This window comes from Patagioenas fasciata, chromosome 20, assembly GCF_037038585.1.
Source record: "Patagioenas fasciata isolate bPatFas1 chromosome 20, bPatFas1.hap1, whole genome shotgun sequence".
Lineage (NCBI taxonomy): Eukaryota > Metazoa > Chordata > Aves > Columbiformes > Columbidae > Patagioenas > Patagioenas fasciata.
Genome location: NC_092539.1, coordinates 8,526,765 through 8,548,815, shown reverse-complemented (window position 1 = coordinate 8,548,815; position 22,051 = coordinate 8,526,765). Strand labels below are relative to the sequence as shown.

The 22,051-nt window shown below is 53.9% G+C and overlaps 1 protein-coding gene across 4 annotated transcripts; it reads left to right on the top strand.

Moving 5' to 3' along the window:
- On the top strand, positions 1–22,039 carry SARDH (sarcosine dehydrogenase). 4 transcript variants are annotated; one of them, XM_065853639.2, is made up of 22 exons: positions 3–138; positions 211–358; positions 1,076–1,397; positions 1,998–2,176; positions 2,705–2,884; positions 3,466–3,589; positions 3,726–3,826; positions 4,805–4,909; positions 5,388–5,517; positions 6,511–6,597; positions 6,698–6,788; positions 8,250–8,391; positions 10,003–10,086; positions 10,702–10,815; positions 11,343–11,481; positions 12,053–12,166; positions 13,662–13,809; positions 14,263–14,356; positions 18,835–18,997; positions 19,308–19,476; positions 19,825–19,960; positions 20,851–22,039. In XM_065853639.2, the coding sequence occupies exons 3-22, from the start codon at positions 1,082–1,084 to the stop codon at positions 20,974–20,976; spliced, it is 2,742 nt and encodes a 913-aa protein (XP_065709711.1). In that variant the 5' UTR covers positions 3–138; positions 211–358; positions 1,076–1,081; the 3' UTR covers positions 20,977–22,039. The 4 variants fall into 4 exon arrangements, with proteins under 4 accessions (XP_065709712.1, XP_065709711.1, XP_065709707.1 ...); XM_065853635.2 differs by having other exon boundaries at positions 4–138; positions 211–319; XM_065853638.2 differs by having other exon boundaries at positions 5–138; positions 214–319.
- The last annotated feature ends 12 nt before the right edge of the window (positions 22,040–22,051 follow it).

The window sequence follows — 22,051 nt, the reverse complement described above, 5'->3', positions numbered from 1 at the left end:
CTGGCCCCAGCCCGGCTGTTTGTTCTCCGCCAGGCACCGAGCTGGGGAAAAAAGCAGCGTTTTCCTCTCTGTTTTGAATTTCTCCGCTCTGCCTGACTTTTTCTTCTTCGTGGAGAAGCAGCAGAGCCACCAGAAGCAGTAAGGAGTTGAGTCCCTATTTCCCGGCTGGCTCTGCTCGCCTCTGCTGCTGGTTAATGTTTTTTTTTGCAGCAGGGGCTGAAGGGACGGGAAGAGGAGGAGGAGGAGAAGAGCATCGGAGGAAGGCAGGGGGCCCTCGGCCATCGTGACAGGGACAGCCAGCCCAGAGGGAGCCTCGTCGGTGAGTGGAGCCCGACCAAGGGAACCTGCCGTGGGCTACGTGAGAAACTCTCGCTGGTGTCGCGGGAATTCCCGAGCGGGACTTTGCAGCTTTGCTGGGCTTTTGGGGGACAACAAGGGGACAACGGGGGCTTTGGAGGCCATGTGGCAGCAAGCGGGGGGATCTCGGTGGGGTGAACCCCATGGCAGCCCCAGGGTTTGTGTGGGAGGGGGGTGGTGCTGACCTGCGAGACCCCCACTGCACCACCTACTTGTGTACCCCAAACCACGCACCCGGAGCAAACCCTGCACACAGGAACTGGGGGGTCTGCGGACAAAATCTGTTCCCGTCACCCCCCAGTGGCCATCGCACCACCCTCTTTTGATAGGGAGCAAACCTTGTGCCTTCGTTGTGGCCAAACAGCTCCTGAAAACAAGGGGAAATATAAAGAAAGTGGGTTTTGCAGGCATGAGCGAGCACAGGCGTTGCTGTGCCCTGTGCATTCACAAGCCCCTTTTTTAAGTGAGGCCCCTCGTAAGGGTGTTTGGGAGCCGCACACGCCTGCAACTGGGATCCTGTTTCTCTGCTGGGAGGGGGTACCAGACGGTCCCAGCAACTGCTTGGGGACATGCCCAGGGGCTCCCCCCAGCCACCCGGAGCTGCTCAGCCCCTTGCACAGCACCCAGAGATGCTGCTCCCACCCAAACAGTGGAGAGCCCCACCAGGCTGGCTGGGGGTCCCCCGCCCATGCCAGCGAGGTGTTTTTGTGATCCACAGGTGGACATGTCCTACGTGAGCTGCGCCTTGCGGGCGGCCGCCCCCCGCTGCCTGCCACCCCTATGGAGAAACCCCCGGCCCCTCAGCAGCACGACGGGCCCCACGGCGAGGAAGAGCGTCCCGTACCAGAAGACGCTGAAGGAGGAAGGCTCGGGGAGCGGGGAGCCCAGCCGGCCCCCGCCGCCCTCAGCAGAGGTGGTGGTGATCGGGGGGGGCAGCCTGGGCTGCCAGACCACCTACCACCTGGCCAAGCAGGGGGTGAGCAGCGTGGTGCTGCTGGAGAGGGACCGCCTGACCTCGGGGACCACCTGGCACACGGCTGGTGAGGCGGGGGCACAGCGGGGTGATCCCTGGGGTGGTGGATACGGGGATGCTCATGGTTTGGGATGTGCTGTTGTCCGTGGAGTGGATCCATTGCACAGGTCTGGATGTACCCGAGAGGTTCAGTTCTAGATGCGGAGAATTTCGAGTTTCCTGGTTTTCCTTTTAGCATAATTTTTTGTTAAGAAAACATGCCCAAAATTTTCCTTTTTTTTTAAAAAAAGGTTCATATGACTATGCGAAAACTAAACAGTATATTTCCACACCTTTATTTTTCTTTAAGCCAATTTTCTTTGGCAAAGAGGAGGGAGCAGGAAGCATTTAATTCAAAAAGCTTTTTGGGAATTTTGTCTCTTTTGGAATAGTGTGCTCCAGAAACCCGTTTTTTTCCCCCCATTCATTTAATGCCCAAGGAAAGTAGAAATCAATGATCTGTAGCACTCCCACATCACCACAAGACGGAGCAAGAGCCCCAGCTGTGTGACACAGACCATGCCTGGGACAGCAGGGTCCCCTCTGCACCCCACACAGGAGGGTGATGGAGCCGCCTGTCCCACCCACCGGCTGTGTCTCCATGTCCTGCTTTGTCCCCCCGTCCCAGGCCTGCTGTGGCAGCTGCGTCCCAGCGATGTGGAGGTGGAGCTGCTGGCGCACACGAGGGACGTGGTGAGCCGGGAGCTGCCGGCGGAGACCGGGCTGCACACGGGCTGGGTGGAAAACGGGGGGCTCTTCATCGCCTCCAACAAGCAGCGCCTGGACGAGTACAAGAGGCTGATGTCGGTAAGGAGAAGTCCCTTGGTGTGTGTCCCCCCTGGCTGGGTGTGCAGCAGGAGGTCGTGGGTGTTTGATCTCAAGCGCAAGGGAGTAGGGCTGGGGGTCCCAGGGCTGTGGGATGTCCTAGGGTGTCTGGATGTCCCACCCTGGACATCATCCCACCTGGAAAATGGCAAGTGGCCGGGGTTATGCTTCAGGGCAGCCTCCTGGCTTCCGTAAGGCTGCTGATATCAGGCAAATTGCCAACAAAGTAGGCAAAATTAAATCTAACCATGGATTTTTGCCCATTCAGATAGCGATAGCATCATTTTTCCAGCTGCGCAGCCATCTTGCATGGGACTTTGGGACCATATTCCCTGAAATCTGTGCAGACCATCCCACCCCACACTGCATTTCAGGCTTGCCTTGGGGCAGCAGTTGCTTTATCTGGGAGAGAAACGTGTCCTGGGGTCTCCTCCTCCTCCTCCAGCATCAAGCGATGAGCAAAGCCTTTGCTCTCTGCTTGAGCCGCTGGTTTTCTTGCCCGGTTGGCAGCTGGGGAAGGTGTACGGTGTGGAGTCCTATGTCCTGACCCCGGCGCAGACCAAGGACCTGTACCCGCTGATGAACATCGACGACCTGTACGGCACGTTGTACGTCCCCAAGGACGGCACCATGGATCCAGCTGGTACCTGCTCAACTCTTGCCAGAGCAGCAACTGCCAGAGGCGCTACGGTAGTTCCTAATTAGTAATTACTCATTAATGCCTGTTGATTCTGGGAGAGGATTTCATCCTCTGCCTTCCCCATCTCTTTTCCCACTGGCGCAGAGCTCCTGCAGCATCAGGTCTTTGCCTGTTGTTCTGTTTGGCTTTGGAGTCTCTTTGGGTCACAGCAACAAAGGTGGCAGGAGCCGTGAGATCCAAGGAAAATACAGCATGAGAAAAAGACCTTTAGGAGCAAGAGGTGGCAGCACCCAAGGGAGTTTGCATGAAAAAGTGGAGGTTTTAGGGTCAGGTAACACAATCTGCTCCTCAAGGCAGGGTCTACCAGCCTTGCTGTGTAGTTTTGCTCAAGCACGTATAAATATTATAATAAACATTCTCCACAAATGCAGGAGCACAGAGCAGCCATTTAAGCCTGAGGTTCAGGGAGGTGTGTTATTACCAGCAATACCAGTAATTGCTGTTGGGAAAGGTGCCAGATGCTGGTTGGATTCACCTTTCCCAGGTTTGGGGGATGGATATCAAGTGAGCCAGGTTGTCCCACTGCCTTGGCGACCCCGCTGTGACTCTGCTGCCCTTCCCCTGCCACCAGATCATCGAGAACTGCCCGGTCACCGGCATCCAGGTCAGAGCTGATGATTTTGGGGTGAAGAGGGTGTATGCAGTGGAGACGGCCCATGGGACCATCCAGACGCCCTGCGTGGTGAACTGTGCAGGTACGGGGCACAGAGCGCGGCGGGAAAGGGGGGTGGCTTTGCATCAGTCCTTGTCACACCCATCTGGCTGTCACCCCCTGACTACCACAGGTCTCCTGGGGGCAAGGGGTGCTCAGAGGGGCTTCTCTCTCCACAGGTGTGTGGGCACGAGCGCTGGGCCGGCTGGCTGGGGTGCAGGTGCCGCTGGTGGCGATGCATCACGCCTACGTGGTGACCGAGCGCATCGAGGGCATCCAGGTCAGTCCGTGTGGCTGCAGATCCTCTGCTCCGGAGGCTTCTGCTCCCCTTGCATGGGTGGGATAAGACAGACACCCCTGGCATGCCCAGACCTGCCTGGCACACCCCCCAGCACAAGTCTGTGCTGCCAGGTCAGGCTCTGCACCCGGGAAAGTGCAGAAGAACAAATTGTTGCCCCTGGGGGTGGTGAGAGCCTGGCCCAGGTTGCCCAGAGATGTTGTACATGCCCCATCACTGGAGACATCCCAGGCCAGGCTGGACAGGGCTCTGAGCAACCTGAGCTGGTGAAAATGTCCCTGCTCGTGGCAGGGGTTGGAATTAGATGACCTTTGAAAATCCCTTCCAACCTGAACCATTCTGTGCTTCTAAGAAGTGCATACCCAGCAGCTTTTTCTCCTGGCAGGACTATCAGACTACCTTTAATAGAGTTGTATTTAATATTTAACTATGTTATGACTAGCAGGATAACTTTATTCATGTTTTTTTAATTTCTCAGTAGAATTGTTATAGAGTATCTGATGTGTTTGGTGTCTGACAGCAGCGTTCATAAAGATGCCGAACTCTTTCTGAACAAGCCCCAGTCCCCCGTGTGCAGAGGTGGAGCTCTCCAAGCGTTTCTAAATTCTCCCAAGAAATCTGTTGCTGCCATTTGGCTGTGCAGAGTTGTTCAGGAGTTGAAGGAGACTCCGTTCACTCAGGCACTGGGGCTTTGAGGGTGGCACGTTATTTAGTTCCCATCCCATCCCATCCATTTCCATCGCAGGTTTGCTGGAGCTGACCTGGGTGCTTTCCCCTTGGGGTACTCAAATGTTGGGAGCATCCACAGAGCCACTGCTGCTCCTCCTCATCCTTGTGGGTCATCCCAGACTCTCAGCTCATCCCTCTCAGCCTCTCTGGGGTGCAGCCGGGGCAGTGTCAGGGTCTCCCCACAGCTCTTGGACCCCTCTCACCCCTCTGCTCCCTCTCCCCATTTTTCAGAACATGCCAAACGTTCGTGATCATGACGCTTCGGTGTATCTCCGTCTCCAAGGCGATGCCCTTTCTGTGGGTGGATATGAGTCAAATCCCATCTTCTGGGAGGAGGTGAGCGGTGCCAGGAGGTTTTTTTCCTGAGAAAAGGAGCCAGGTTTTCAGGGAACACACCTGAGAGGGGTGGGCACAGGTGTGAGTGAGCCCCTCAGCCCCTGGCTCCTGCAGGTACCAACCTCTGCACCACCGATGGAAATCCCAGGACAGCATCTTCCCCTTGGATCTGTCTGGGACATAGAAACAAGATGCAGGGGCAAGAGGAGTGAGATTGAGAGGGAGACTGTGGGGATTTAGAGGCCACCCTGTGGTCCCTGCCCTGCTGCATCATCCCTTTATCCAGCTGCAGGTGTCTTAATTCAGGCTCAGCCCCAGACCTTTGGCTTGGCTGGGGTGTTAGTGAAAAACCCAAAGAAGCCAGAATTTGCCAAGCAGTCTCTATTTACTATAACCTCCAAGGCTGCCAGAGCTGGGAAATTCTTAAGCCCTCAGCTATACTGTATTTTATGCCCCAATTCTTGGTTTTTACCTCCAGGTATCGGAAAAATTTGCTTTTGGCCTCTTTGATTTGGACTGGGATGTCTTCACACAACACATTGAAGGTGCCATCAGCAGGGTGCCAGTGCTGGAGAAAACAGGCATTAAATCCACGGTCTGTGGGCCAGGTAACGTGGCAGCGGTGGCACTGTGATGGCTGCGTCCCTCCAAGGATGATGTTGCTGGAGATGAGGGGGAATTTCAAGTTCTGGGGGGAAGAAAAGCTCCCTGAAGGCAGAGAAAGTGGCTGTGGTCTGGCTGCAATGGTGTCATCTTCCAAGGGGTGGCATCCCAGGCTTAGCTTAGGTGGAGAAATAGCTGTGGAGTTTATTGTCTTGGTCTGAACTGGGGGGTGGCTGGCACAGATTTACAGCCAATGTTGTGGCCACTGGCCTGAGGAATTAAGTGGCAGATATTTTTCAAGCAATGGCCATTGTTTTACCACGTGTTATCTTTGTTATTATTTTTACTATTTGCTTCTGGGCTGATGACATTAGATTTACCCAGATTTTACATCCCAAGCTGCCTGGTGTGGAGTTAATGCCCATCGCATCGCTGCAGCAGCAGCTGGAGGTGATGCCAACCATCGAACCTGAGCTCTGCACACTTGATTTGGCCCTGAAATCCACCACAGGCTAAAAAAAATAAATAAGAGACATTGAAGGCCAGGCTGGATGGGGCTCTGAGCAACCTGAACTGGTGAAGATGTCCCTGCTCATGGCAGGGGTTGGAGTAGATGAGCTTTGAACCAAACCATTCTACAATTCTGTGATTTAATGTGTGTCTGTGTGCATATATGTATAGTCATGCAAGCTTCTGAAGCAAATATATGTATATATTTGTACGAATATTTGCTTCAGCAGCCTGCACAAGACACGTACGTGATGCTGGGCAGCCCAGTACCAGGGCAGCCTCCCCTTTGGGTGCTGTGGGAGAGGCGCAGGTTGGGGATGCTCGAGCTGGGATGCTGGGAAGTGCTTGGTGTTGGTCCAGTTCTGGCCCCATTGACCTCTCTGGGAACAGTAGGGGGCCAAGGCGAGCACAGGAAGCTGTAGGAACTCTGCTCCTAAAGTGTGTGATGTGTCCCCTAAATGCTTGTCCTGGCCCTCTCTGTCTTGCAGAGTCCTTCACAGCCGACCACAAGCCGCTCATGGGGGAAGCCCCAGAGGTCCGAGGCTTCTTCTTGGGCTGCGGCTTCAACAGTGCTGGTAAGAGAGACCTGAATCCCACCTCAGGCATCGTGTCCCAGGCAGAGCCGAGCACTCAGAGCCGTGCTTGGCCTCACCTGTGTCCTCACCTCTTCCCCAGGGATGATGCTGGGTGGCGGCTGTGGGAAGGAGCTGGCTCACTGGGTCATCCATGGGCGACCGGAGAAGGACATGTATGGCTATGACATCAGGCAAGTCACCCATGGGCTCCATCACTCACACCCTGTGTCCTTGGGTGGCCCCTGGGGACAGGTTTTGAGGCTGGGCTGGGTGCTGGCATCAGGAGCGGGTGTCTGGGCACCATCCGTGCCACAGCCTGTGTCCCTCCGAGGAGCTGGAATCAATTAGGCTCCATGGCTTTAATGAATTTACACGTGGGATTTATCTCATTTACCTCATTTCGCTTCTATGCAAACGGCTTCCATCAGACACAAGGAGATTGCAGTGATGGGAAAGGACAGGGTAATTATGTTTGGATTTTGTTGTTGTTCAATTAGTTCCGTGCCTAATCCTCTAAGTTAATAATCGGGGGTGATGATTTGAACAGCAGAAAGATTAGCTTTCCCCCTGGTCTGCCGCACAACATGGGCCGGGAGTTTTGATGGTGCAGATGTTGGCTCTGTAATTGCTTTTGACTTGCTTGATTATATTAATATTTGATTGGTTTGGGGCTTTATTATAGGGCTGGTAGTGACAGCAACCACCGTGTTGGGGACAACGCTTTTAAAATTGTGTTGTTTTAGTGGCAAATACCCCATTGACTTGGGCTGGGAGGAGAGAGCAGCTGGTGTTGGTACCCACAGATGGGCCAAGCCTGGGTAGGAGAAATCCCTGGGCTGGTTTGGCACAACCGCAGCCATCGTGGGGCTGACCTGTGCCAGGGGACCCCAGTCCTGACCATCCCCTGTATCCCATCTGCCCCATCATCAACCTGTGTCAGTCCTATATATGTATGTTTTACTTTTGGTGACAATTACTAAGCTCTCCTTGGCACCCAGGGAAGCTGAAAGTATTGTTTTAAAGGGTCCTGTAAATGACATTTTGTCTCGCCTGCTGCCTGCCTCTCTTTCTCCAGCTCCAGGAAAGGTGCTGCTGGCACCTAGGGCTGCTGTCCTGGAGTTATAGTCTCTGGTAATAACAACCCAAATGTGTGCTGAGCTGGCACATTCCTTCAAAGAGATTTTCTGTTTGAAAGATGAAAATACGTCAGACAAATTTAAAATGCTTCAGGTTTTATTTACATTTCAGGCTAGGGAGAACTTGATGAAAAATGTAAGGAATATCCAGGGCTTTATCCCCCAGTTTACACCTGGGCTGTGCACTAGGCATGCTTTGAGGCCGGCCCCATGCTGAGGCAGAGTACAATTAACCTCAGTTCTCATCTTTTTAAATATTTTTCCCTTCCCAGCGGGGCTGTTCTGCTCCCAGTTGCTCTGGGGTCGATGTGCCTGGTGTGGAGCTGGGTGGGGGCTAAAGCACAGCCAGCACTGAGTTCCCTTGGTTCTTCTGCTCTCCTACCCATTAAACAGCTGCAGAAATACCAATTTTGCACCGCAGCAGCTGCATCCACATCTGGCTGTGGCCAAGAGGGCCATGCCTGCCGGAGGAGGCTGGTGGGCTCATCCGGATGCTCCCCTCTCCCTGCTTTCCAGGAGGTTTCACCGCTCCCTCACCGACAACAACCGCTGGATCCGGGAGCGGAGCCACGAGTCCTACGCCAAGAACTACTCGGTCGTCTTCCCGCATGACGAGCCGCTGGCGGGGCGCAACGCCAGGAAGGACCCGCTGCACGAGGTGAGGACGCGCATCCCATCCCGGGCTGCTGCATGGCAAGCGATGGGAGATCCTGGCAGCATCCTTGCAGCAAAAAAGAGGTGTCAGGGAGCAGCCGTGGCTGGATTGCTCCCCAAAGCAGCGTGCCGCATCTGTATTTCCACCCCTGAACCCCAAAGCTCGCTTGGTGTGTGCTGTGAGGGTGCCAAGGCAATGGACAGTTTATTGGTAGAGATGCAAAGCGTTATTGTAATATTTAACTTAGCAGATATGGTTTAAGAGCCCGGTGATGGTCTCGGGGCAAGGCAAAGGTGGAGAGAAGGGTTCAAAGGCTGATTTAATCCACTGCCAGCCCAGCTCAGGGGCAGTCATGAGGTCTGTGGGTCACGAGGGCTGTGGGGTGCTGGGTGCCCCCAGTGATCTCCTGTCCCTGGCTCACCATGACTTGCTCACAGCTCAGCAGCAGCTTTTCCTCCCCGAAACAGCATCTTGCAATGCAGAGCAAGGCCGGGACAGGAGGAGGGATGCGGAAAGAGTGGGGAGCAGCTGTTTTGCCAGCACCCCAATAAGTCCTGCTGGTTTTGCTCCCTGGAGCTGCAGCAGGGGCTCCTCCCTGCTCCTGCCTTCGCCGGCTGCTTCCTTGCATAAATCTTCATAGGCGAACACTTTCAAGGTGCAGCACTTGAGAAAAATATCAGTTTCCATTGATTTGCTGCACCAGCAGCATCACTGTTGCTCAGGAACTCCAAAATCACCCAGGGTGACCTGGGGCTGGTGCCTTGTCCCACCTTGTCAGTGCTGGCCCCAATCCCAGCTCCAGCAAGGAGCAGCCACATTTCTAAAGCCCATTTCTTCTTGTCACTAACTCACATCACACCATTCCCCTGCCGGTGGAGAGCAGCGGCTCAAGCAGTAGAATAGACGTCCCTCCCTGTTGTCCCCCGGTGTGTGGTTGACAGCTCAGTTGTTTTCTGTCACCGAGGATGCAATTTATTTTTTAATAGCACGTCTAATAAGCGATGCCCATTTGACTGACAGCCTGGTATTTATACACGCAGCACAGAACATGTGCTGTGTTTTATAAATAGGCACTGAATCATCTCTGAAACGTTCAACAAAATCTATTCTTCTTCCGAATAGAGGCACCAAACAAAAATATCTTAATGGATCCCTAATTAATTGCGTGCAGAGAGATTTTCCTGAGAGCACAGAGGAGGAATGAGAAGGTTGCCATATAAATCTTAGATGTTATTATATAATTACTCTTGTAAACATGGGGGGAAATCTTGCTCTCTGGATTTAGCATCTTTCGGTCAGTAATTCATGCATCGTAGCACAAGGTTTGGTGGGGAGCACAGCTGGGCTGCCAGACTCCTGCCCATGGGCTGCTGTGGAGGCAAATACCTTTCTCGGGGACAAAAACATCAGGCAATTTGCAGGCAGCTGGGGCTCGCCACTCTTTTAAAAGATAAACTGCAGAGCTGATTGTGGCTGCTGATAGCCGAAGCCAAGGGGTCACAAGTCTTGAGCACACACTCAAGAAAGGCAGCCTGGGCAATGCTCAAAAAGCAGTGAAAAGGCGCATTTTTTTTTAACCATTTGTTTCTATTTCTCCGGCTTCGCTTTGTGTAGGAGCTGCTGCGCCAGGGCTGTGTTTTCCAGGAGCGACATGGCTGGGAGAGGCCGGGCTGGTTCAGCCCCGGGGGGGCGGCCCCGGTAAGCACAGCACCCCAAAACGGGTCCGTAAAAGCTGTTGGGCTTTAACTCAATGTAGTGGTGACAAGAGGGAGATCCATGTGTGTTATGTTGTGTTCGTGTGTCTGCTTGCAATGCCCCCAAACAAGAGGCACTGATCTCATTTCTATATATTGATCTCATTTCTATATATTGAAAAGCAGCGGGCAGGGCTACTGGGGTGGGAACCCATCACCGTGGGTGGGGCTGCTGGGGTGGGAACCCATCACCGTGGGTGGGGCTGCTGGGGTGGGAACCCATCACCGTGGGTGAGGATGCTGGGGTGGGAACCCATCACCGTGGGTGGGGCTGCTGGGGTGGGAACCCATCACCGTGGGTGAGGATGCTGGGGTGGGAACCCATCACCGTGGGTGAGGATGCTGGGGTGGGAACCCATCACCGTGGGTGGGGCTGCTGGGGTGGGAACCCATCACCGTGGGTGGGGCTGCTGGGGTGGGAACCCATCACCGTGGGCAGGTCCTGCATGGACCTCTTGCCTCTCCCAGCATGGAGTAAACGTGCCTGGGAGCAGCCCCTCTTCTTCAGCCTCATGTTGTCTTCTTCACCACCCCCTGTCCTCTTGCTTCCCCGCTTCAGGTCCTGGATTATGACTACTATGGTGCGTACGGCCGGGAGCGCCACGGGGACTACACCTACAACCAGCTGCTGGGGGACGAGTACACCTTCGATTTCCCACCCCACCATGACATTGTGAGTCATGCCCCCCAGCTGAAACCTCTGGGCACATCTGGAGCTGGGGGGATTTGAGGCAGCAGAGCCTGTGCCACACTGCTGCTCTGGGGGGCGTTTGTGAGGGTCAGAGGGAGGGGAAGCAGTGAGCTTTGCCCAACACCAGGGAAAATGTTCCCAAAAGATTAAGAGAAATGCACAGCTGTGCTTGGAAACAACGATGGAGGAGCCTTGGGAATTTTACTGCTGCTTCCCAAATGAAAAGTTCAGACCAGCTGAGGGGAGGTACCCGATGTGATAAAATTTATTATTATTGATAACTGTCACTGTATTCGTGACACAAGGAATGGAACTGAGCATACAGGAAAGTCTGTTGAATCTGGTCCATGTAATACCTGATTTTTCAGGAGTGTTTTGAAGCCTTACAGCCTCCAAAGGCACCAGGCGAGTGTCCTGGTATTTTTTTCTCATTACATAAATGGTTTTAATATGTGCCTCCCTTTGGGGAGTCAGAATAAGGCACGACTTTGCGTTTGCTTTCATTGTAGATCAAGAAGGAATGTTTAACGTGCAGAAATGCCCTGGCGCTCTTCGACATGTCGTATTTTGGGAAATTCTACCTGGTTGGTCCTGAAGCAACCAAAGCGGTGAACTGGCTATTCACAGCCGATGTGAGCAAAGCGCCAGGTACCGGCTCAGCCCCCGATTCCGGCCGCATTCTGCCTCTGCCGAGCACTGCCCTGGGAAATCAAATCTCACAGCAAAACAAACCCGGGACCCAAATGGGCTTTTCTTTTAAATGCTGCTTTGGCAGAGGGTGTGGGAAGCATGTGACAGTGATTGCTGTCCCTGTCCTCACTGGGGGCTGCATTCTGCTGTCATTCACACAGGGACTAATGATCTGGGGTGTGATGGAGGTCTCACCCTCTGGCTCCAGCTGTGGATCACAGCTGGAAATGTGATGGGGACTGAAGTAAATCAAGCACAACCCTCACCAGCTGCAGTTCACATGGGGAGAAGCTGCCCTTTCTTTGGGGCTGGGGTGCAGTTGTAGCATTTCCAAGGATGCAGCTTCAGCTCCTCTCACAGATCCCAAAGGGAAAAAGCCCAGCTCCCTCCTGGTGCTGGGACATCCAGGGTCCGTCAGGGCATCCCCAGGCAGTGGCAGCTGACGTAGTGATGAGGATAATTTTCCCTGGTACCTGCCACGCTCTGCCAGGGCCAGCTGATGGGCAGCGCTGCCCATCTCCTTCCGCAGGCTCGACCGTGTACACCTGCATGCTGAACCAGCGGGGCGGCGTGGAGAGCGACCTGACCGTCAGCCGGATCAGCCCCGGGGACCCGGCCTCCCCCCTGGCCCCCACCTTCGAAGGTAAGAGCCCTGAACATGGGGATGCTGGAGGCAGGTGTGATTCTGCAGCTGCTGTGGGCCTGGGCGGGGGTCTCCAGATAGATTTACCCCCTGGCAATTCAGTCCCCAGCCTCTCCTGCTGCCTTTTTCAGCTGCATCAATGCACACAAAGACCTTTCCAGTCCTGGGGACCTGTGGTGGCTGATTCAAGGCCACCAGCATCTCTTCCATCTCAACCATTCTTGGGAGTGATTGCATTTACCTAATAACAGCCACCTGGCTTTTTCCACCTCCACCCTTCAATCCCTGTAACCCAATTATCCCCCTTGTCCCTGGGGCCCTGCACTGCTCATTGGCATTATTGGGTTTGTCCAGTCCCGGCTGGTGGCTCTGACCTCTCCCCAAGTCCTTATCAGCTGCAATAAAGAGGAATTGAAATGGAGCAGAGCAGCCAGCCCAGAGGGCAGAAATGGCATTAGGCAGTGGCAGCAGAGCAGGAGGACACTGAGCTGGTCGTGGGGGCTGCCACCAGAAGGGAGGTTTGCTCTGGGATGGCCAGTGCCTGCAGACCCCCGTCCCCATGCGGTGTCACCCTTGGAGATGCTGCGTTGAAGGAAGCAACCCCTGGGGCAGTGGGTGTTGTGGGATTGATGGGTGTTTTGGGGACGATGGGTGTTGCAGGGACAATCTTACCATCTTTGCCCCAGCGTGCTCGGGTACCAGTGAGCAATTCCCTCCCCGTGGGCGATTCCCGCATCCCGCTTGTCTGGGATGCTGGCGGGGGGCAGAAGGATGATGGGGAGCGGATGGCAGAGCTGCAGGGTTTGTCAGGCGATGGAGGAGTTTAATTGCAGCAAAGTATTTTTCCAATTACAGTAGGTGGCTGCACTTATTATCATTATGACATATTATCAGAGAGCAATTTTGTAGTGGCAGGAAAGAGAAGAGGAAGATTGATTACGTACTAATCGGCTCCCGAGACCCATCCTGGGGATTCTTCCACCCAGGATTACTGGCAAGGTGGAATTCTTCCTCATATACAGTGCCCTGGTTCTGGTCCGGTTACTGAAGCCCTCCCTGCTCCCATCAACAGTTCCAGGCTCTCTCTGCACTTTGGTATTCACTCTGTACTGGGACTAAAGAGCAGATGCTTTTGCTGTTGGTCTCAAGGGACGAAGAGTTTTTTCTCTTCCCTTGGCACTCACACACACAGAGGCACCTTCAGGGCACAAACAGCTTTTTTGGCTTTTTCTTCTTTCAGATTTTTAACAGTCATTCGGTTTTCACTGTGCTGAGCACCACAAGTAAAAAGCAGTGTGGCTGTTAGCAGAGCCCCTGAGCCATCCCTTGCCCCGGCACTATTTAAATCCCCCCCTTTTTTGGCAGTCCCCCCAGGCTGTGCAAGCTCAGGGCTGCAGCTCAGCCTCTGGAGAGCAAAACCAGTCCTGACTTGAGCTGGGCATCATCCCAACCTTATGATCTCGAGCCTGAAAGTCTGCCGGGGGGTGTCTTCCAGGGGATGGCTACTACCTAGCTATTGGTGGGGCTGTGGCTCAGCACAACTGGTCGCACATCACGTCTGTGCTGCAGGACATGAAGCTCCAGTGCAAACTCCTCGACTGCTCGGAGGAGCTGGGCATGATGAGCATCCAGGGCCCCCTGAGGTGGGTGTGGGGAGAGTGTCGTGGCCCCCTCCTTGCACCCTGATGTCTGGCTGATGGAGGGATGCAGGGATGGATGGAGAGATGGATGGATGGATGCAGGGATGGATGGAGAGATGGATGGATGGATGCAGGGATGGATGGAGACATGGATGGTGGGAGGGATGCAGGGATGGATCGGGAGATGCTTCAGACAGAGGGCAGATCCCTGTGTTGGGCAGGGTTAGGTATAAGCCCTGTGGCACCAGGTGATGGTCTGGATGGAGTGACGCTGTTTGCTGGGGAGTTTGCATTTCTTTTGAGGCTCTCACAAGATGGCATATTGCCCACATCAGCTCCTGTTCAAAGAGGGAGGTCTGTCTTGCCAACAAGACAAAGAAACAAGTTTTAGCAATAACCTGAGCAGGCTGGCGAACTTCATCCTTTCACCACGGCCAATTTGCTGTTTCCCCACAGCCGCGTTGTCCTCCAAGAAGTGCTCGACACCGACCTCAGCAATGAAGCCTTCCCCTTTTCCACCCACAAACTCACCACGGCTGCGGGATGCACGGTAGGATGGGGACAGCCCCTCCAGCTCCTTGGGGACGTCTGTTCACTGGGATGACCAGTGACCCACCAGCCTGCACAGCTGAGCATCCTCTACCAGTGAACCCATCTACCTCCACATTGCTGCAGTGGGCAGCTCGGAGGTTTTGTTGGGCTTTTTTGTTGGAAAAGGCCAAAAACTGGGGTGTTTTCTTTCCTCCCAGATGCCAGCCTGCTCTCCCAGCCCAGGCTGAGCTTGGGGAAGGGACGTGGTGACTTGTGGCTTTGCAGCAATGTCAGAGGAACAAGAGATTAGGAGCAAGCACCGGTGATAGAGAGACTTATTTGACACTCTAGATCCCCTCCTTTTCCCCCTACTCACAAAAGAAACAAGATTTAATGTAAAAAGTGTCAAGTACTGGCAGTGAGGGGTGGGCAGCCTGCGGAGCCGCTGTATTTGATCACGGGAGAATCCTGACAACCTTAAGCTTTCTGTACAAGTGCAGATTCATCCTGCGTTTGCCCAGACTTCAGGGCTCGCGTCAGCGGTTATGCAAGAAAAGCAGAGAAATGGTGCCACTCTGTGCTAACGCCTCGAGCTGAGCCCCTCGGTGCTGGAGCGAGGGGGCGAGAAGCTTTTGTTGGGGACAGTGTTGCAAAGGGGTGGATTGGTCCCCAAGGTTTGCTGGGAGGTTTTGCGGTGCTGTCTGCTTGGTTGGGCTCCTCTGTCTCTCTTAGTGTGGGATAGCAAGAAAAGCACCGTAAATCTCTCCTGCGCTTCATATGGCAAAGATCGACTTGGTGTGAAATTATCCCTGGGGAAAGGGGGTGATGGCAGCTCTCTTGGGGAGTTTTGTCATGTGTGAAACTGTTGATTTCACCTGCTTGAAACATCCCAAATGGAAGAGTTGGTGACCACGAGGTGTCATTTTGTCAGCATTCTGGGAAAACCTGCTGCTGGCAAGAGTTTTGATACCTGGGAAAAGCTGTTGCAAGTTTTGCCTTGGTTTCTTATTGATGTTTCCCCCATATAAAATATTCCTTCTATTGCAAAAACACCTCTTTGGGACAAGGGGTAGGGTTTGTACCCTGGCCTTCCATGGGAAATCTGGGCAGGGATTGTTCCCAGCACATCCCTGTCCCACAGGAGGGACCGTCCTGCGTGTTTGTTCGATCTCTCGGGCCGGTGTGTGATGGGAGGTGAAGGGGATGAAGTTGCAGTGATAAATCTTATAGAAAGGCAGCAGGAAAACAGGGAGCCGGAGGCAGGCTGGATATTAGTGAAATTGGGTTAAGCCACACATGGACACTTTTCATTCAGAATTAAAGTGGCTTTAATTTGAATGCAGCTGGTTGCTGAAGGGATTGCTGTGAAATCAAATTAAGGCTACTTGATTTGTGAGCAAGAACCTAGCCAAGGTTTAGGGTGGTTTAACTAAGCCACAGATTTTGCCCAACAAAGATTAATCGTCCAGACCATCACCATCAGTGTGTCCTGTGCTCCGGATGCCAAAACCCACAGTGTGTCCGGTGTCCCTTGTGGGAACAGTGGCACAGGGGAGAGGCCAATCTGTTGCTGAAGGGATTGCTTTGAAATCAAATTAAGGCTACTTGATTTGTGAGCAAGAACCTAGCCAAGGTTTAGGGTGGTTTAACTAAGGCACAGATTTTGCCCAACAAAGATTAATCCTCCAAACCATCACCATCAGTGTGTCCTGTGCTCCGGATGCCAAAACCCACAGTGTGTCCGGTGTCCCTTGTGGGAACAGTGGCACAGGGGAGAGGCCAATCTGTTGCTGCAGGTTGTCCAACGTGTTGCATTTTAGTCTCCACCAGTGAGTTATATCCTCCCCTGTCACGCCTGTAGGAAGCTGATAACATCTCATAATAATCTACTTGTCCCCTGGGGAAGGTGTAGAAATGTTCCCGTCTTCAAGAGCGTGATTAGTTTATTTACATTTCACTTCGAGTTTATAAAAAATAATGCAGTCCTGATCGGAAGAAGTCGCTGATTGAAATTTTGTGGCTCCTTTTCAGTGTAAATGCCCTGACAGCTGCTGGGGCCCTTTAGGATGTCACCTCCTTCGTGTCCCCACCACACGTTGAACTCTGGGGACTTTATCTCACGCTGGAATTGGAGTGGGAGGGTTTCTCAGGACAGCAGGCTGAAGCCTGTGCTGATATTATCGCCTTCCAGGGGGCTTAAACTGAACCTAACATCTTTTAAAAGTTATTGCTGAGATTTTCAGGCATTAACTCAGTAGCTGAACAAAATCAGCTGGAGTGAAAGGAGAGCGCCAGCAGAGTTAATGACTCTGGAAATTACCGATTGGTTTGTGAGTTTATATATAGCGTCTCTCATTGTATTGAACAGCAGAGAAAGGTCCCCCTTTGAATTTCACTGCTGGATACAGGCTAAAGTTCAGGTTTTCGTTTTCTAGAATATTTCAAGTGCTTTTGAATTGCTGCTGAAAGACCTGGGAATTGATGCTATTTCATAGCTCTGGTTGAAATCTAACAGGAAGACCTGTTCCTAGGGGAATTAAAAGGAAGCCAGCAATGGTGGCTGAGCCCAGCCCTTGACGTCCCCCTTGGGCTCTGTGGTGGGTGCAACCCCCAACCCCTGCCTGTGCAAAGCTGGTGCCTGGCACCCCATTTTTCCTGATAATGCCTGGTTTTGGGGTGCATTGCTCTGCCTCACCCCTCTTGCCGGGATGCTCGCCTCCTCAGAGCAGCAGTGATTTGAGGGGAAGTTTCTCCCAGGAGCAACTTGCTCCTGGAAGTAGAGTGCACTTTAGCTGCGGCGCTGTCTGCTGAGCCGCAGGCAGAGTTAATGAGCTGGGAAGTTGCCCGTCAATCCCCAGAGCATCTTCTGCCGCGATGAAGACGGTAGCTGGCTGCAGCGGCTTGATCCCGGGCTGTTCCCTACTTAGGTGACACCTTTGTGCGGAGGGAAGAGCTTCCCATGACTGTGAACCTCGAAAAGTGATTCCCAGGCTTTGCACTTTGTGGCTGGGGCAGGGACTGGCTCCCCAGCATGTCTTCTTGTGAGGAGCCTCCAAATAAACTCCAAATATCTGTGGCATTCCTTCCTCCTCTCCACTTCAGTTGTAAAGGTTAAGGTGTCTTAAAAGCTGCCTTAAACTCTGCTTGAGGACATTGTTTTTGCAGAGCTGGTAGAGCAAGGGGGTGATGGAGGAAGCAAGGATGGATTTGGGTTCTGGGACATCTCCCGCTGGCCATCCTCGCAGCTGAGAGCCTGGGTACCCCTTTGGTGCTTCTGGTGCCTGTCGCTTTGGGCAGCCACTGCTGTTGTCTGGTGTTTGTACCTGGGGTTAGAGAGCACAGCTGAGACCAGCTCTGGGTTGTAGTAAGAGCTCACTCAGCAAATGGCCAGAAGCAGCTTCTGCCTCCACAGCATCCAGAGCCAGGGCGGGCGAGACAGCCCCAAAGCTGCTGAGCCAGACAGAACCAGCCTGGAAGGCTCTTCCTAGCTGAAAACTGCTTTTTTAATTTATTTTTTTTTTATACTGCAGATCACAATCAGGCATGAAACTGAGTTAATCTCTCTCCCAAAGCGAGGTATGCATTTGCAGTTGATGTGCATCCGAAGGGATGAGCCAGAGGGATGTTTGTGGGGGTGGAGAAATCCAAAGGGATGAAGCAGAGGAAAACGCAGCTCAGACTCGAGAGGTATCTCCAGGGAAGGTGCCCAGGCTGGGGTGTCCCCAGCCAACCTGGAAAGCTTTGGGAATGCAAACTGGCTCAGTGGGGACAGCAGGAGGATGCAGGCAATCCCGCCTGGGCGAGAAGCAGAGGGGACATGGGCAGGGCAGTCCCAGCACAGCCGGGAGGTTTGTGTCCCTGGGGTGCAGGCAGGCAGGAGATCTCCAAGGACGAGGCTTCCCCAGAGAAACACCAAATCCCCTGTGCTGATCTGCTCATTCCTCTTCGGAGCTTCGTGCATTTGGTGTAGAGCTGATTTGGCAGCAGAGAGTCACGCTCTGGGGTACAACCTGCGCTAGGGGAATCCTGAGCATCCCTCTGGGATGAGCAGGCGCAGATTGGGGTGCTGGCCTGAGCCCCTGCCTGGGACCATAGGGATTTTGGGTCCCTCTGCCATGGGAGCACCAGCTCAAGCAAGGGACATCCCCAAGGGGACAGCAGCCACAAAGTGCCCCAAAGCATGACAGTCCTGCTGGGGACTGGCTTCCCCATCTGACAGACTGGTTTGTGGACACACAGGGCTGGGGGTGCCCGTGGGATTTCTTCCCTGGTGTTGATGAATCAGCAGAGGGAGACAAAAGCCTGGCTGGAGCTGGAGCATCATGTCTAACCCTAGCCTGGGATCAGTGGCTGAAGGATGCTGGATTCAGCCACCTCCACTCACTCACCATCCATTCTGGGCACTGCCGATAGCTGGGGATGGAGGGGCTCTGGGGAGCTGTGGGTTTGAGGTGCCCAGCTCCATCGCAGGAGTGTTTGTCCTCTTGCATTTCACAGGTCCGTGCCATGAGGTTGTCGTTTGTTGGTGAGATGGGCTGGGAGCTGCACGTGCCCCGGGAGGACTGTGTGAAGGTTTACCGGGCGGTGATGCAGGCGGGCGCCCGGCATGGCATAACCAACGCCGGCTACAGAGCCATCGACAGCCTCAGCATTGAGAAAGGTTTCTTGCTTTCCTTACAGCAGCACTCGTTGCTTTGCCTCCAGCCAGGGGACCAGGGCAGATGGGTTTTTCTCCAGCTTCAAGGGTGGGTTAGTGTGACTGGAGATCTGGCAGCTACGGGCAGAGATGCTACTGATCCCAGTGCTCCTTGCTGAGATTTCCCTGTTATGGGCTCCTCTCCAGGGTTCTTTGTCCAGGGCCAAGTGAATCAGGAGCAACAGGGGTGATGTCTTGGTCTCCTGATGCTGCTCACCCTGGGCTTGCTGTCATGGCAGGGAGAGGCTGGCTGACCCATGCTTGCTCTCTGCAGGGTACAGGCACTGGCATGCAGACCTGCGCCCCGATGACACCCCGCTAGAAGCAGGCTTGGCTTTCACCTGCAAGCTCAAGTCCAGCATCCCCTTCCTGGGCCGGGAGGCTGTGGAGGCTCAGAAAGCCAAGGGCATCTTCCGCCGCCTCGTCTGCTTCACCACCGAGGAGTGAGTACCCCTGCCAGCTCTGCACCCGACGGCCTGGGACGAGCATCCTCACCCACCCCCATGCATCCTGCACCCAGGCACGCATGTGGAGCTCAGTTGCAAGCCAGCTCGGCTGTTTTCCATGCTCTAATTCCATCTCTAATTTAAATCCCACCGCGAATTCCCTGCTGGATGTTTAATGGGAGCTGGAAGCAGTGTGACGGGGAGTGGGTTGATCTTGTTTCACCCAGAACAGCAGGCGGTTTTGCCAATGGGGCTGGGACAGAACCGGGGTCCCCCCAAGCCTCCCTGCCCTGTGGGGTGCTGTCGTGGGGCTTTGCTGATGGTGGCTCTGCCTTGGCCTTGCAGGAAGGTGCCAATGTTTGGCCTGGAGGCGATCTGGCGGGACGGTGAGGTGGTCGGCCACATCCGTCGGGCAGACTTTGGATTTGCCATCGACAAAACCATCGCCTATGGCTACATCCGTGACCCCGCAGGGGGCCCGGTGAGTACAGACCCCTGGGGATGGCTGTGCCTCCTTGCCCATGGTGGGGGCTTGCTGGGGGAGATCGTGGCACTGGTTTGGTTTAGCAGCCATGTGCACAAGCCCGTTGCAAACCTGCTGTTATCTGGGGAGCACGATGGGGCAGCCCCCGGCACTTGCTGCAGCTGGTGGCGAGGTTGGTGTCACCGACAGTCACTCTGCAGGGCCCTGGTGATGCTTTGCAGCCCAAGCAGTGCCTCGGATGTTAATTGCAACCGAGTAATTGCAGCAGTGAATTAACTTATGTTATAGGGAGCCACGGCCAATAGGAGCACAGCAGGCTCTTAATTAACCCTGGGAGACTCCTGGATAGTAAATTAGATGTCCTCATTAAGCAGTGCGCTGTAGACAGAGGCCAGGGAATGCATGTGGGGACAGAGGGTTGTGGATCATGTCCCCAGGCACTCTCCCTGTTGTGAACCAGGGGCAGTGCATCTGCTCGTGCTTTCAGCCTCTTGCTCACCATGATTTTTAATCCTGCATCAGTGCAAGACTCCCAGGTCAAGTGGTTTTGTGTTCTTGTTGCCTCCTTAGCCTCTGGGGACCACCTTTTCTCCCTACAGCGAATGTTCTCCCATAGAGCTCCTTTTTCTGGGAAGAACAACCAACCAACAACCTCAAAAAAAATTAAATATTGCGTTATTTTTTATATTTTAGCCAAGTGCTTTTAAAAATCTGTTTTCCTCCTCTCTGTCCATCCTCCTGGGGTGGCAGAGCTGGGTTTTCTGCAGAAAGCAGATCTGCGGGGGTGTGTGAGAGGCTGCCCAGTGATGGAGCTGGGATGGAGGTGGGGTTGGTGCCCACGGGTACCCGGCAGCACCAGGGGGTTCAGCCAGGGCTCTGCCTTGCAGGTCTCGCTGGATTTCGTGAAAAGCGGCAGCTACCAGCTGGAGCGGATGGGGGTGACGTACCCTGCCCAGGCACACACCAGGTCCCCGTTCGACCCGGACAACAAGCGAGTGAAGGGATTTTACTGATCGCACAGCAGCGGGTGCTGCGGGTGCCGGGATGGGGAGAGGGAAGATGCCGTCAGGAGCTGCCGGCTGAATTCCCAGCCCTCCGGTGCCCCAGCTGGCTCCAGGGTTTGCTGGGAGAGCCAGGCAAACATCTGCAATGAACTCATCAAGCAAATTTGGGTCAAATTAGAGGGGAAGAGGAGGAAGAGATTCCAAAAAGTGCAAAGATTTTGTTCCCGTGTTTTCTAAATGAAGCAGTACCACCACAGCAATAATTCTTTTCCATGGGTTAATTGGCTTGAAAACAATGTTTTGCTTGACTGCAAATGAAGTGGTTTCAATTTCTGACTTTGCTGGAAACTCTTTCCCCCAAAATGTAGTTTCACGCTGCCTGGAAATGAATTTTTTTGAAACTAAGTCTGCTGTTAACACAGCTGTATCCTCCGAACCTGTTGTCACTCCAGTCCCTTGCTGTGTCTGTCCCTGATCTGATGAATGTCACATTGTCCTGGCTGTGCCCTGGGGACCCAGTGCTGGGGTGGGAGCACTTGGGGGAGCACAGAGGGTGCATGGATGCTCTGCCTGCTGCAGGGTTCTTCTGCACCCTGAGATCATTGGCTTTACCCAGGAGGTTTCCAGGCATGTTCCTCCCACCTCTCCAAACACAGGTTCGTCCCTCCATCCTGTTTTGTCCTGGTCACAGCCGGAGCTTCAGGTCCAGCTTTGGCAAAATCCTTTCTTACGGCTCCAAAGGTGCCCTTTGAAAATTCAAGCCTGGGGTACAAGATGTTTTGTCGGTGGTGCTCATGTGCTGCCTCAGTGTGTGACGGCTGTGTGGAAGGTGGGGAGGGTCGATCCTCTCCAGACCTGAATGATGACCGTGTCTGTTTGTTGGAAGGGCGAGAGCCAAGGCAAGTCCCAGGTTTTGGGAGCGTGTCATTGCCCAGGGAGCTCTGCCAGCCTGCGCTGGGCCTGGGTTTGAAACAAGGAAAACACTGTGATGCTGTACAGCCCCTCAATGCTTAACTGGAGAGAGATTCTTGTGTTAGTGCCTCAGCGAATAAAAGAAACTCCTGGAGGCAAATGCTGTTGGAAT

What these genes read in the sequence shown, in the direction of transcription:
- SARDH (XM_065853639.2), top strand. Translation starts at nt 1,082, where the DNA reads ATGTCCTACGTGAGCTGCGCCTTGCGGGCGGCCGCCCCCCGCTGCCTG. An exon ending in GGAAGGACCCGCTGCACGAG is followed by an intron (nt 8,392 to 10,002) that starts GTGAGGACGCGC and finishes CGCTTTGTGTAG; the next exon opens with GAGCTGCTGCGCCAGGGCTG. An exon ending in CCACGGCTGCGGGATGCACG is followed by an intron (nt 14,357 to 18,834) that starts GTAGGATGGGGA and finishes TGCATTTCACAG; the next exon opens with GTCCGTGCCATGAGGTTGTC.